Below are 13415 nucleotides of genomic sequence, written 5' to 3' on the forward strand. Positions count from 1 at the left end.
CCCAATTCTTTATATCAGTGAATTGCTAATATTTAAGAAATTTTTATCATGGATATGTGTGTGTATGTGTGTGTGTGTACATGCATACACATGCACATGGGTGTCCTAGGGCTTGAACTCTGGCCTTGGGCACTGTTTCTGAGCTTTTGTGCTCAAGGCTAACACACTATCACTTGAGCCACAGCTACCCTTCCAGCTTGTTGTAGTTAATTGGAGGTATGTCTTAGGGACTTTCTTGCCTGGGCTGGTTTCAAACTGTGATCTTTAGACTTAAGCCTCCTGAGTAGCTAGGATTTTCTTTAAAGATAGTCTCTCATTGCGTAGCCCAGACTGGCATTGAACTCATAATGCTCTTACTTTAACAACAGGGAAAGGATTATACCGTGTGTGTGTGTGTGTGTGTGTGTGTGTGTGTGTGTGTGTGTGTGTGTGTGTGTGTGTGTGTGTGTGTGTGTGTGTGTGTGTGTGTGTGTACATGTGTTTAACAGATGTGGAAATGTGCTATGTATCAGTTTTGCTACTAGGGTAGTTTTGATTCATTGTTACCGCTGACCACACTGGTTTAATGACCCCTGAAACTAATTCCTGCTATGGAAGTAACTTCAGTAGTTAAAAACACCAGTTTTGGGATCAATACAGCCTGGCTCATTCCCAGGTTGGTTACCCAATCAACAGTTGTTTGACCTTGTGAAAGCTACTTAACCTTTCTGGATGTAAGCTTCTTGTGGTAATTTCAATGATAAATCCATCAGAGGCTGCAGGGATCTACCAACCAGTGCATTACTACAAAGTAGACATGTTCTTTGGAATCTCACAGGTCCCTGTCCAAATCCTCTCTAGTAGAACCCCCTGAACCTGTTTTCAGATCAGAGAAGGCAGAAAGAGAGCTCAGACAAAAGGTTCCTGGTGAAAACCTCAGCAGCCACTGCATTCTCAGTCAGGACAGACTGAGCTGCAAAAGTGACCTTCATACAGAGGGCTGGAAATACAGCAAGCTCCAATTTGTGCGTAAAAGGGACCAGTGAGAAATACCTTCATCCAAGTCTTTGGAAAACCGGTTGAGAATCCTCCCTGTAGGGGTAGTGTCAAAAAACTTCATAGGGCTCCGAAGGATCCTTCGGAAAAGCTCATCATGCAGCCTAGAGGAAGCTCGAAGGGTGCCCTGAGAAGCAGAAACAAAATAAATAGTCAGGGCCCAGAGACTCAGGCAGGATCATTCCTACTTGGGTTGTCACTGCTCCGTAGGACAAGTGCAGGAGGCAAGGATGACTAACTGGCAAAGCTGAGCCTAATGCATACAAGTCATTTCAGCTTGGTGTCATCCTGCTGGACCTAGACATGAAGCCTGACTAAGTGATCACCATAGTTAAAGGGAAAGACATTGTAGCGGGCACCCAGCACAGCATACCTTGACAAAAACCACTCCACGAACAGCTTTCAGGATCAGCATAACTGCCATGGAGAGGGCATAGATGCTGGCATAGTAGTGCATGAATGGATTATCTTTCATGCTGTCACTCACGGAGCTCCTGTTCCCTCGAATCACTGTGATATTCTGTTTGGGGACAAGGTGCCATGAGTCGAAGCTCCTAAAGATAGCCATGTGCCCCTGCTCAAAGAATGACCATGGAATCTGGTAGCGGTGAACAGGAAGACTTTGCTTCTCATCCCTCTACTCTGCTTTTCTCTTTTCCACTGGATAAGAGCAGACAACCTGCATATGTCCTACTGACCCGCCTGAGCCCATGGGTTAATTAGGAGTTTTTCTGTTTTGAGACTACAGTAGAGATTCACCCTTTTCATTCAGGAAATCTCTTTTTTTTTTTTTTTTTTTGGTTGGTTGTCGGGCTTGAACTCTGGGACTGCTGTCCTTCAACTCTTCAGCTCAAGGCTAGCGCTCTACCACTTGAACCACAGTGCCTCTTCTGGTTTTGAGTGGTTTATTGGAGATAAGAGTCTCATAGATTTTCTTACCCGGGCTGGCTTCCAACCGAGATCCGCAGATCTCAGCCTCTTGAGTAGCTAGGATTATAGGCATGAGGCACCAGCTCCCGGCTTCAACTTGTTCATTGCTTCTTTCATTTTATTTTTTTTGGCAACATCGGGGACAGACCCCCAAGATCTCAAAACAAGTGCTTTTACAGCTGAACCAACACTCAGCACTTTCATTTGTATTTCATTTTTGAGATAGGATCTTGTTAACTTTGCCCTGGCTGGTCTCAAGCTTGAGATCCTCCTCTCTCCACCACCTGAGTAGCTAGGATTACAGACATGAACTACCATGCCTGGCTTTTTTTAAGTTAAATTTTAATCTGATACATAAAAATGTAAAAATCATAAATATTAATGTAGTATTGTGAAGTTCCTATTGACTCTTTTAAGTAAAAACTAGAGGAGTTTCCATAATCACAGTGAGGGACTATCAAGAGATAGCCATTCTCAGACATGCAACTCTCCCAGAGCTGAGTGATCTTACCCCACTTCCTTGCTTGATCCAGTAGCTCAACCACCACGTACTGAAGGCTGTGCTGCCCACATTCAGCATAAACAGGGACATGATGACAAGGAATGCCAAAGGGCCCCCTGCAGCCTGGATGTACACACCATAGACTGACCAGGGCACAGAACCCTGTCCCTTTTCCTCTAGCTGCACGAGCTGCCCTAGATACGGGAAAAGAAACATGAACTTGGGAGAGAATAGGAAATCACCTTTTATAGAAAGCAATGGATGTTGCCTGTACTGGGTCCAAAAGACCAAACTAGCATAGAGTTTAATCAGTCACTTAGTTTTGGTTGTTTCAGGAGCCTTATAACTGGAGCCCATTAAGTAGTTAGGCTGTAATCAACTGAAAAGTTGATTGACTAGGATATAGTTAGATGTAGTTAGTCAAGTTTTTTCTACATGGAACTTGTTTTTCTATAAATGCCGTCATTATTACATTGGTATTAACGTTCCAGGTAAGAAGTTGTTAGAACCAAGTCAGGGTAGTAGCAGACAATGGTATTTCAGGAGGTAAACTTGGACGGGGGCACTGGGTCACTGACTGCCTACTAGATGAGAGAAAAAGTTCAAGAACATGTCATGAATTTTCTTGGTGTTAGATGATTGATGCTGACATATGAACATAGAGAAAACAGCTATACAGAAATCTACTGCCTCTTCATCATAACATCTAACAATCTTGGAATAAGCCACCCATTTTGTGAGCTCTTTGAGTTAGAAGTAGCCAGCTGAATGGCTTTAAAATGAGAACAAAAGTGTCAAAGTGATATTCTAACTTATGCTGCTTGTGGCAGATACAAACAATTGTCTCAGCTCTCTGTGCTACTTAATTTCTATGTCATTAAACTATCTTAAATCATGCATGAATTTAAAAAATTCATATTTTCTCTCAAAGAAAGAGGCAGAGAATGATAAAATAGCATGTCTGCCATCCAGTTTAAGGACAAGGAAGTGAGACCAGGCCCATCTCCAAAGCACTGGCAAGCCCAGGAAAGTCTCTAGATTCAAATGGGTCAGGTGAAAGGGTGACCCCTGCTCCAGTTTTAAAACAGAGTTTTAAAACAATCAGCACTTTCTTTTAATTTTCCAAGTTGACATAAGACACTGTCCAAGAACAAATTGTACTCATTACCTTACTAGTGGAATTGTAACCTCTCTGTACAATTCCTTAATAATAACAAAGTTATATTTAAGAAAAAGTACAGAGGTGAAAGGTAGAAAGGAAGGGAATACTTTCTTCTATATTTTTCTTACTCACAATGACTCAGCTGTAATTATCTACAAATAACTCCACCCTGGGTGGAAAGGATGAAAGATCAACCTTAGGCAAACAAGAAAGTACCTGGAAGTCTCCAATATTATCTAAGAATCTTAGTATTCTAGAATATAAACAATGGTATCAAAGATCATTAATTACCATATAGCATAACTCCTGATAAACCTCCTTGAAAATCTAAAAATCTCAAAAAAATGTTACCTTCCTCTGGCTTCACTGCTTTCTCCTTTTTTACTGATCCTGTTTTTGGACCCTTGTCTTGTGATTTCTTCTGTGAACCACTGGTTTCCTTTTTTGAATTAATCTAATATTTAAAAAAAAGAAGAGAAAAAGGTATCTCCAGTCATGATATGGCCATACAGATGAGATCCACAGTATACATATTGGAGAGTCATCTATTGAGCTACTAATATTATTAAGAGATAATACAAGTTTTGTTTGTTTTTGAGACAGGATCTCACTCTGTAGGTCTTGAACTCAAGATCTTCCTGTCTTAGCCTCATAATGCTGGGATTGCAGGCATAGCAACTCTTCCCTCCACAAAGACATACAACTTCCTAGACTCATTTCCTGTACTTCCTCAACTCCTAAATCTAATACCTGGGTTGCCTATCCTGTTAGTTTATTGACATTTTTTTCTCTCCAAAGTTATTTCAGACCTAAACTCAGACTCCACTATGCCTGAAATATTGGATATGGAGTCCTTTTAATTCTCCTGGTCCATCATACCACTAAATCATCCATAGAACTGAGCATTTTTATTATCTTATGGAATAAACCTGAACCTCAAACTTCTCAGCCAGGTTTTTCAAGATCTCCATAATATGGACTTCTATTTAGTTCTTCAAGTTCCTCTCCCATTTTTTTTTTTGTTTTCTATGGCTCCTACTCACATCTACACTAGCCCTTAACCACACCGCAGTTTCTACTGCTATATTCTTGCCCATCTGGTTTATCCACTAGAAATAAATGCCCATCTCAATCAGAGTAGTTCCAGTTCAAATAGACTCAAATTTTTTACTCTTTGTGAGGGAACTTAGTCTCTCCCGGCTCTCTCTCAGCTAATCAACATGTTACAGACACCAGCCATACATGAAAGCACTGATCTTCCCTAGGGCACTGTGAGTCCATGAGTCCTTCAAGATCAGAGATGATGTCTTATGCAGGATTATCCACAACACAAGGGTCTATCACCAAGAGCTGGCCATATCAGGGCACAGCAGGACTCACCAAATATCCATGCAATAGAAACCTGAGACCAGAAATACCAGTTAACGCTCAATGCCCTCCCTGTCAAGTTCCTGTAACATCTTTATACAGGAATTTTCCTCAATAGTTTACTACATTCAATTCTGTCATATTGTCAGACTCATGGGCCAGGCTTTCTGACTTGGCCTTTTGAATTGACCATGAAAAAAAAAATGTAAAAATATAAAATTTAAAGTCATATCTGGAACACAAGATAGGAATCTAAATGTCATTTGCTGCAATATGTGAATAAATGTACTGTCTAAAAAGATATTACTATTTGATGACCATTTACTGGGCGAAACAGATCGCATATTTGTTAATGTAATTAATGCAATTGATTGCATAGAGGCCAATAACATTTCTGTTTTTAAGATGAGGAAACTAAAGCTACAAAAAGTCAAGTGATGGGCTGGGAAGGTGGCTCAGTGGTAGAGCGCTTGCCTTGCATGCTCAAGGCCCTGGGTTCGATTCCTCAGCACCACATAAGCAAAAAGCCGGAAGTGGCGCTGTGGCTCAAGTGGTAGAGCGCTAGCCTTGAGCTGAAGAGCTGAGGGACAGCGCCCAGACCCAGAGTTCAGGCCCCATGACCGGACCCAAAAAAAAAAAAAAAAAAAAGTCAAGTGACGTTCTTTTTTTTTTAGGTGTAAGTCTTGGACTGATGCTCTGGCTCACTGGCTAGTGCTCTTTCAACTGAGCCATACCTCCTCAAGTGACATTCTTATCTATGTTTCTGCTACTGTAACACACTGACCATTAGTGCCTTGCTCATTGCATATTTCCATATTTTAACTTCACTCCTTGTTTTCTCCTTTATGATTCAGCAATAAGGAAAAATTAGAGGCATCCAAAGTGTCCTGAGAATCAGAGTCATAAAACAAATATGGGTCAGAGTGTCTCAATGGAATTTACTGATGTCTCCTGGAAGGACTGAGTTTTACCCGGAAAGTTTAAATTCTACCAAAAATACATCAGTCATGAACAGTTAATTGAACTGCATCTGAAATCAAATGGAATGAAATTCAAACACTGAGACAGAAGTCCTAGAAAAGTCCTGTAACTTTCTGCTTTCCTTCCACTACAATGTCAAAATGACTTGGTAGCAAAGAAAACACCTTTGAACCCTGCCTAAGTCACCTTGGGACTGCAGGTAAGTAAGAAGCTGGCAAGAAGGAAAAACAGCCTCTTAGGCTAGCTCTAAGTATGAATGCACTGTGCAATGCCTAATGTGGAGCCGAAGTGGAGGCATAGAAAGTCACTACCTCTGGGTTACACAGGAGGCAGACACAAACAGCATTTCTCAGTCAACCCACCCTCATTAGTAGCTTCTTGACCTCTCTGAGCTGCTATTTCCTCCTCTGTGAATCAGAATAATTATATTTGATCACATAGCCCCAATAATATAAGTAAATAGGGTGCTATCTCTACACATGCCTAATCTAAAACACAACAGGTATTGTGCCAAGTCAGCAATAAGACACTATAAATCATTTCTAAAAATATTCAAGCTACTTCCTTATTTTTATTAAAATAAGAACTTTATACTGTGCTCCAGTCAGGGTTGGTGAAGTTTAGGGAACTTAGCTCTGACCACACAACAGCCTGCACCTTTTTATTAGTAAGTTTTCCAGGATGGAAGAATCCAGCTTACCACCCATCATCTTGCTCTCCAGCAGGAGAATCAGCATGTGAACAAATGTATAGTAGTAGGGGGTCACAGGAACACAGGCCTTTTGCCCAGCAGACACAGGTCTGCATTCAGCGGAGCTCTCCCCAAGTCTTTCTACTGTTCTAGTTCCCCTAGTGGACAGGACACAAAGAAACTTAGCAAATCTTACCTCCACTGGTGGTGTCTCTCCGAGCAACAGGTTATTAAAAATAGTAGCATAATCTCCATTTAAGTTCATCAGTTCTTCATGGGTACCACTCTCTGTGATACAGCCCTCTTTCATGAAGATCACTTCATCACAATCAACCAGGTACTGGACACAAAGGCAAGCACAAGATAGTAGTGCTGATCTTTTTGTGAATGCATTCCAAAACCCAGACCTTACCATATTACAGCCAGAGGTAATTCAGCTGCCCAGGGGACTTGTGGCAACATCTTGAGCCATGTTTAGTTGTTAAAGTTAGGGAAAGAGGTACCACTGGGATCTCTTAGAGTGAGGTCAGGTAAGTAAAAAGCAGCTCCCACAAAGAACAAGAAAGTCCAAAATGTCAAGAGTGTCAGTACTGAACCTCTGCTTAGTTCAAAAAACCCTTTCTGTTTCTGACACTCATCTGATGGTGAAGCTATCTACAAGTGTTCCATTAAGTGTCATATACTTTTACTGTACTCAGAAGTACACAGAATTAGATTTTTTGTTGGAATCTAGTCTTTCAAACTTGACAATTTAGAAGGCATCAACCTTGGGTGGCTCTCCTGCCTGTCATAGAATAGTGGAGGGAGAAGAGTTTGCTTCCCTCATGTTTGCAAATGTCAACACAGTGCTCTCCAAACTAACTCACGCTTGAACTAGTTCATTCACTATTGTCAGGCCCTTTACTTGCTGCACCTGATCTGATTCAGATGACTAACTGACAACATGCCAGAAGAAATGAAAGTTGAGGAAATGAAAACTGTTAATTCCAGTGATCTCTACTTGCCCCACATAAATGGTCAGACCAGGCCCCGTTCTGACTTCTCAAGCCAAGGTGGGCAGTCCAAGGAGAAGCACACCATACCTGTAACTGGTGGGTAACAAACAGAACCGTCTTGGACTTGAGGTGCTTCCGGATAGCACTGTTGAAGATGTGGTTGCCCACATGGGCATCTAAGGCACTGAGGGGGTCATCCAGGATGTAGATGCTCCGGTCACTGTACAAAGCTCGGGCAAGACTGATCCTCTGGCGCTGTCCACCACTCAGGTTGGCTCCTCGCTCACCAATCTAAAGACCAACAGCAAAGGAGAGCAAGCCTCCAGCTTAAGTCTGTAACAGTGTTTAATAGTCACCCAGTTACCTCTTCTCATCTCTATTCAAGCTAGCTCCTTCTCTTGAATTCCTGCCTGGGATGATCCAAGAACTGGGAGTCTCAGCCCACAAGCATCTGGGTACCACTTAGTCCTACTTATGGATAGAATGGCCTGGTCAGGCCTCAGGCAGCAGCTGTTCAGCAACACAGCTTGCCCCTCCAAATCCACTTCCCATAGGGCCAAAAGATCTTTCTCCCTTTCTTCCCTTCCCTCTCCTTTTTATTCTCCTCTCCTCTCCCTCTCCTTTCTTCCTTTCCTTTCTTTGCAGTACTAGGGATTGAACTCAGGAACTCATGCTTCCTAGGCAAGCCCCTATATTTTCATTTGTGGATTTTCAGTTAATCTTTTGGGCCTATTTTTTTTTTTCTTTTGTTAGTCCTGGGGCTTGAGGTCAGGGTATAGGCACTGTCCCTGAGCTTCTTTTGCACTAGAACACAGTGCCACTTCTGGCTTTTTCTGTTTATGTGGTATTGAGAAATGGAACTCAGGGCTTGGTGCATGCTATGCAAGCACTCTACCACTAAGCCACATTCCCTGCTCCAGAAAGATCTTTCTAAACCATAAAGCTGACCATTTTTCACCCTTGCTTTAAAACTCTTCAAGAACCTTGGACATCCAAACACAACATACAAAGCAAATCTTTTGTCCCCAGCTGCCTGGCCTCCTGTTCCATGACGAGTCCCCCTAGTACCCAAGGATCAGAGTCACTTCAAACAATGTGTGCACTGTGAACACACATGGCATACTACGCACTGTGCCTGCCTGGGCGTGGCCCCATCTCTTCTGTCAAACTTTCCCAACTCTTTTCCACTTGCTCCCATGGAAAGACTGCTCTTTTTGTTGGTGTAACCTGTTCCCTCAACTGTGAGCTGCACATGTTGTGGGCAGATAACAAGCACCTGATAAATGCTATTATATAAATGAATGTATCAATTGTCAAATGGTAACTGGCTCTGTTTTTAATTTCTTTAGTCTTACCCTTAAAAAATTATTTCATTAATTCAAGGTTTCCAAACTTGACATTCATGAGAACTACCTGCAGCACTTAGTAAAGCAGAGTGCTGGTCCTGACCACCAGGAAGGTCTGATTCATCGGAACTGGGTAGTGGCCAAACAATCTGCATTTCTTTCTTTTGTTTTCTTTTTTGGTGGTACTGAGTTTGAACTCAGAGCCTGTGCTTGCCAGCCAGGCCCCCTACCACTTGAATCATGCCTCTAATCTCTTTTGCTTTTATGATTATTTTTATTATTATTAGAATCTCCTTTTTTTCCCTGGGTTGGCCTGGACAGCAATCCTCCCATTTATGCTCCCCATATAAATAGGATAACAGGTACGAACCACCATGCCCAACTTTGAGGCCAGCCTTAAACCACAATTCTTCCTATCTCAGCCTCCTGAATAGCAATTTGCATTCTCATCCCCAGGTGATGCTGATCTTGAGGACTCTGATTTGAAAACTTCTGAACAAACTAAATCATGCACCAAATCTGGTTTGAAATACTTTGCTGAAGGCACTGAACAAAACTGCCAGTCCCAGAGACTTCGAGGGCAGCCTGTAACACAAGCTTTAACAAGGAGACACACACCTCCAGAGTAAAGAACCAAAGATAGAAGAGGATTCTGTAGACTGAGAAAGGAGTTCGGCCAAACAAGCCTAGGGAAGAAACTTAACATATACACACTTCATTTAGTGGTTTTAAAAATATTTAAGTAGAGCCGGGCGCTGGTGGCTCACGCCTGTAATCCTAGCTACTCAGAAGGCTGAGATCTGAGGATATCGGTTCAAAGCCAGCCTGGGCAGGAGAGACCGTGAGACTCCTATCTCCAATAAACCACCAGAAAACCGGAAGTGGCGCTGTAGCTCAAGTGGTAGAGCGCTCGCCTTGAGCTGAAGAGCTGAGGGACAGCGCCCAGGCCCAGAGTTCAAGCCCCACAACCGACAAAAAAATAAATAAATAAATAAAAAATATTTAAGTAGAGTTAAAACAACAACTAACTCTGAATCAAGAAAGGGGCTTTGTTTAAAACTTATGTAACATGAAATACTAATAAAAGTAAGCAGGTAGTGGCTAGTATCTGCACACTAGTAAGCAAATGCTTTCCCAGCATGAAGGTCCAAATGAAAGCAAAGCTCCCTGTGTGGCTCTTCTCCCAGCATTTAAGATGCACCTAGCCTAGAAGGCAGGTCTGACACCGCGGGCAGAGGCCTATACCTCAGTCAGGTCACTGTTGGGGAGGATGGCCAGGTCAGGCCTCAGGCAGCAGCTGTTCAGCACTGAGTTGTATCTGAAGAACACAAAGGGGCATAGCATTAGCCCATGGTAGAGCAGAGACTGCTGATGGGCTGCCTTGCATCTTGTGGTCAAGACGGAAAGCATGACAGAAACCAAATATTCCTTGCCTTTCTTCATCAAATTCCTTCCCAAAGAGGATGTTGTCTCTCAAAGTGGCATTGAGAATCCAAGCCTGCTGGGCCACATATGCGAAGGTTCCACTGACTGCAATACTGCCCTCTATAAGTGTCATCTGGGAAGAAAGAAACCATCCAATGGCATCAAATTAAGGAAGCACCAAACGCAGCAGAAGCCCCTCATTCTACAATGGAATCTAAAGTTTGAATCATTTTAAAGATGCTTTTTGAACAAGTCTAGACCCCACCTTTGTTCAAAGGCAGCTACAGCAGCAAAGAAGATGAAAGTTCCATTTGCTTATGAGAAATGGGAGCCCTGCATGACAACTTGAGTGAACAAACATTTCACTTAACATACACTGGCTATTTTATACTTTGTTCCTAACTGCACCTTGCTTTTGCTATTGGAAGCTCAAGCAAGAAGACCCTTTTCAGAATTCCCCTGGAGAGGATGCCCTGAGAATTTATAGCTAGTACTTGCCTCAAAGTGAAGGAAGCCCAGTGCATCCATGATGTTGGTTAGACTACCTGCTTCGCTAAAATGAGTACCAAAGACAAAAAGTCAGAGACCTATAGTACAGTATCCAACTAAGACTGACAGACCTTCTTCTCCAAAATAAAGTTATTGCATGGCATCAACTGATTTATATCCATGGTTCCTTTTGAGAATCAGCAGTAGGCCTTTTGTTTTGCATTAGGGATGCTAAGATTCTGAAGCAGTTTTGTTAACTGGCTTGTGTGGTACTTGCACAAATAATCTTGTCTATCACGTATCATGTATAAACATGTACCTATCACAGATATTTGAGAGCAGGCTCTAACTGCCCAGATTGGCAGACTGGCAAGCACCCTCAGTGTATACCCAAGTGCTCAGAAACCCATCTTTCCTGGCTGCTATTGCACTAATATATATAGGGCAACACTGTCAACAAAGAGTTAAATTCTCGGGGCTGGGAAGGTGGCTTAGTGGTAGAGCGCTTGCCTTGCATGCCTGAGGCCCTGGGCTCAATTCCTCAGCACCACATAAGCAAAAAGAAAAAAGCTGGAAGTGGCGCTGTGGCTCAAGTGGTAGAGCGCTAGCCTTGAGCTGAAGAGCTGAGGGACAGCGCCCAAGCACAGAGTTCAGGCCCCACAACCGGACCCAAAAAAAAAAAAGAGTTAAATTCTCAAGAAGCAGGGCTGGCCTGTATTACCAGCTTCCCTAGAAGAAGCTCCCTGAATTTGATTCAGAAGCCACATCCTACTTAGTTTTCAACCTACCACTGCCCAACCAACCTCTGAAAGGGCAATAACAACTAGCTAAGTTGCTGAGAAGCACTTAGAAATTCACCTTTTCCTACTGACCTACTCAGGTCTTTGACTCTATCATTGGGCTGATCAAACCTCATTGTTAGAAATCACCTAAAAAGGTTTTTATTTTTGCTTTTTATAAAGGTCAGTAGGCTGAAGAGAGTCACAAAGCAGAGTGTAGCTCTCCTCAGACTCCTAGGACCAGAAGAGGACCACAGCTCACCAATCAAGATACCTGATGTAAATAAGACAGGGAAAATGTCCCCAACCGGGAAGTATCAGAAACTCTCCCCTCCCCTACTTGTCATGTTTTTAACATGGCTAAGTGTCCCAGAGGGGCTCCTCTATCAGGATCTAGTAATAATCACGTTTATCCCCATCCCAACCATCTAAGTCAGCTAGTTTAAGTTGATTAGATCAATTTATGTTTGGAGAGGCAGTAGTGAGGTTTTAATTCAAGGCCCTTGTTATTAGGCAAGCTTTCTACCATTGAGCCATACCCCAACTCTAAGTCAGACAGCTGAATTAAAGTTTAAAAATACCTAAGTCACTTGTTTTTTCTGATTATTGCATCCAAAACCATTTTTAAGACTATTTATCTCAGCGATGGTCCTTGCTTGTAGTTCCTCACTCTGCATGCTGACGGCTGTCTGCTGGGCCCCTCTGCCCTGTTCTCTCACTGACTGTGATGTGCCTGTGCAAAGAAGGCTAGCTATGGACATGAACTTGAGGGTATAACGCTTTACAAGGTTAGGCTGAAAACTTGAGAGATTGTGCTACTACTAGTTCATATTCTGGCAGTTGACTGTCTTCTGCCATGTGGTATGTTTGGTCATCTCTCAGTGCCACTTCCAAGCTCCCTGGCATACTGACAACTCAACAAACATATCCTGAATAAGAGAAGGTGTGAGGAATGAACAATGGCAGCAATGGCATCAGTCAGCCACTCATCAGGTGCCACGGTACCTTTTCCAGGCACAAGGCCATTAAGGATAGAAGTAGAGACATGATACAGACCCAGGTTCCTTTGTTCCCACCCCTTCTGGTTCACTAGCAAATGAGTTCTCCCTAGAAACATTTTCTAAGCAGAAAGAAAGGAGCAGAACATACCAAGGAAGTAACAAAAATCTTACCTGGCCTAAAATGGCTGAAATTAGAGAAGTTTTTCCACTTCCCACACTGCCACAGATTCCAACCAGTTTACCCTGGACAAAGCACAAGGAGAGAGGGATGCCATTAAGAGACTACTGAGCGCTCATCCTTAGACCCTGTTGATTCTTTGAGAAAAAAAAAAAACAAACATTAATTACAGTCCATCAATACAGGAACTGTCATAATCCCAAGCTCTTTTCTTACCTCTTAGTGACCTGCTTCAAAGGGTTTCTGCACAGACACACACTGAGGTAACAGAAATGGAAGCCCTTTGGAAAAATTAAATGTGCCACACACATTACAGTATCCATACTCACTTTTAGAAGAGTCCCAGACTCTTTCCAACTTTGCTGGTGATCCATGTTTTAGTTTTGTTATTGTTTGAAAGAGAAGCAGGACTCTTAAAAATTATTTCATTTTGATTTTCTTCCAGGATTTACAAATTATTTTCAACAAAAATGAATAAAAACTATGTGCATGATTACATTCATTTTTCTGAAGATTATTTGACAATACTACTG

General features: G+C 42.4%; 1 protein-coding gene across 3 annotated transcripts in view; it reads right to left on the minus strand.

Moving 5' to 3' along the window:
- Abcc5 (ATP binding cassette subfamily C member 5) overlaps positions 1-13415 on the minus strand; it is a 79543-nt gene that overhangs the window by 24498 nt on the left and 41630 nt on the right. For all 3 annotated transcript variants that reach the window (XM_042699623.1, XM_042699624.1, XM_042699625.1), the window contains exons 12-20: positions 12876-12947; positions 10444-10568; positions 10256-10328; positions 7752-7955; positions 6866-7009; positions 3981-4083; positions 2477-2661; positions 1409-1555; positions 1033-1162 (exon numbers count right to left, since the gene is read on the minus strand). In XM_042699623.1, coding sequence (XP_042555557.1) covers positions 1033-1162; positions 1409-1555; positions 2477-2661; positions 3981-4083; positions 6866-7009; positions 7752-7955; positions 10256-10328; positions 10444-10568; positions 12876-12947 — 1183 coding nt within the window. The remainder of the gene's footprint in view (positions 1-1032; positions 1163-1408; positions 1556-2476; positions 2662-3980; positions 4084-6865; positions 7010-7751; positions 7956-10255; positions 10329-10443; positions 10569-12875; positions 12948-13415) is intronic.

The sequence above is a fragment of the Dipodomys spectabilis genome, unplaced genomic scaffold (assembly GCF_019054845.1).
Source record: "Dipodomys spectabilis isolate Male_0828 unplaced genomic scaffold, ASM1905484v1 ptg000260l, whole genome shotgun sequence".
Taxonomy (NCBI): Eukaryota; Metazoa; Chordata; class Mammalia; order Rodentia; family Heteromyidae; genus Dipodomys; species Dipodomys spectabilis.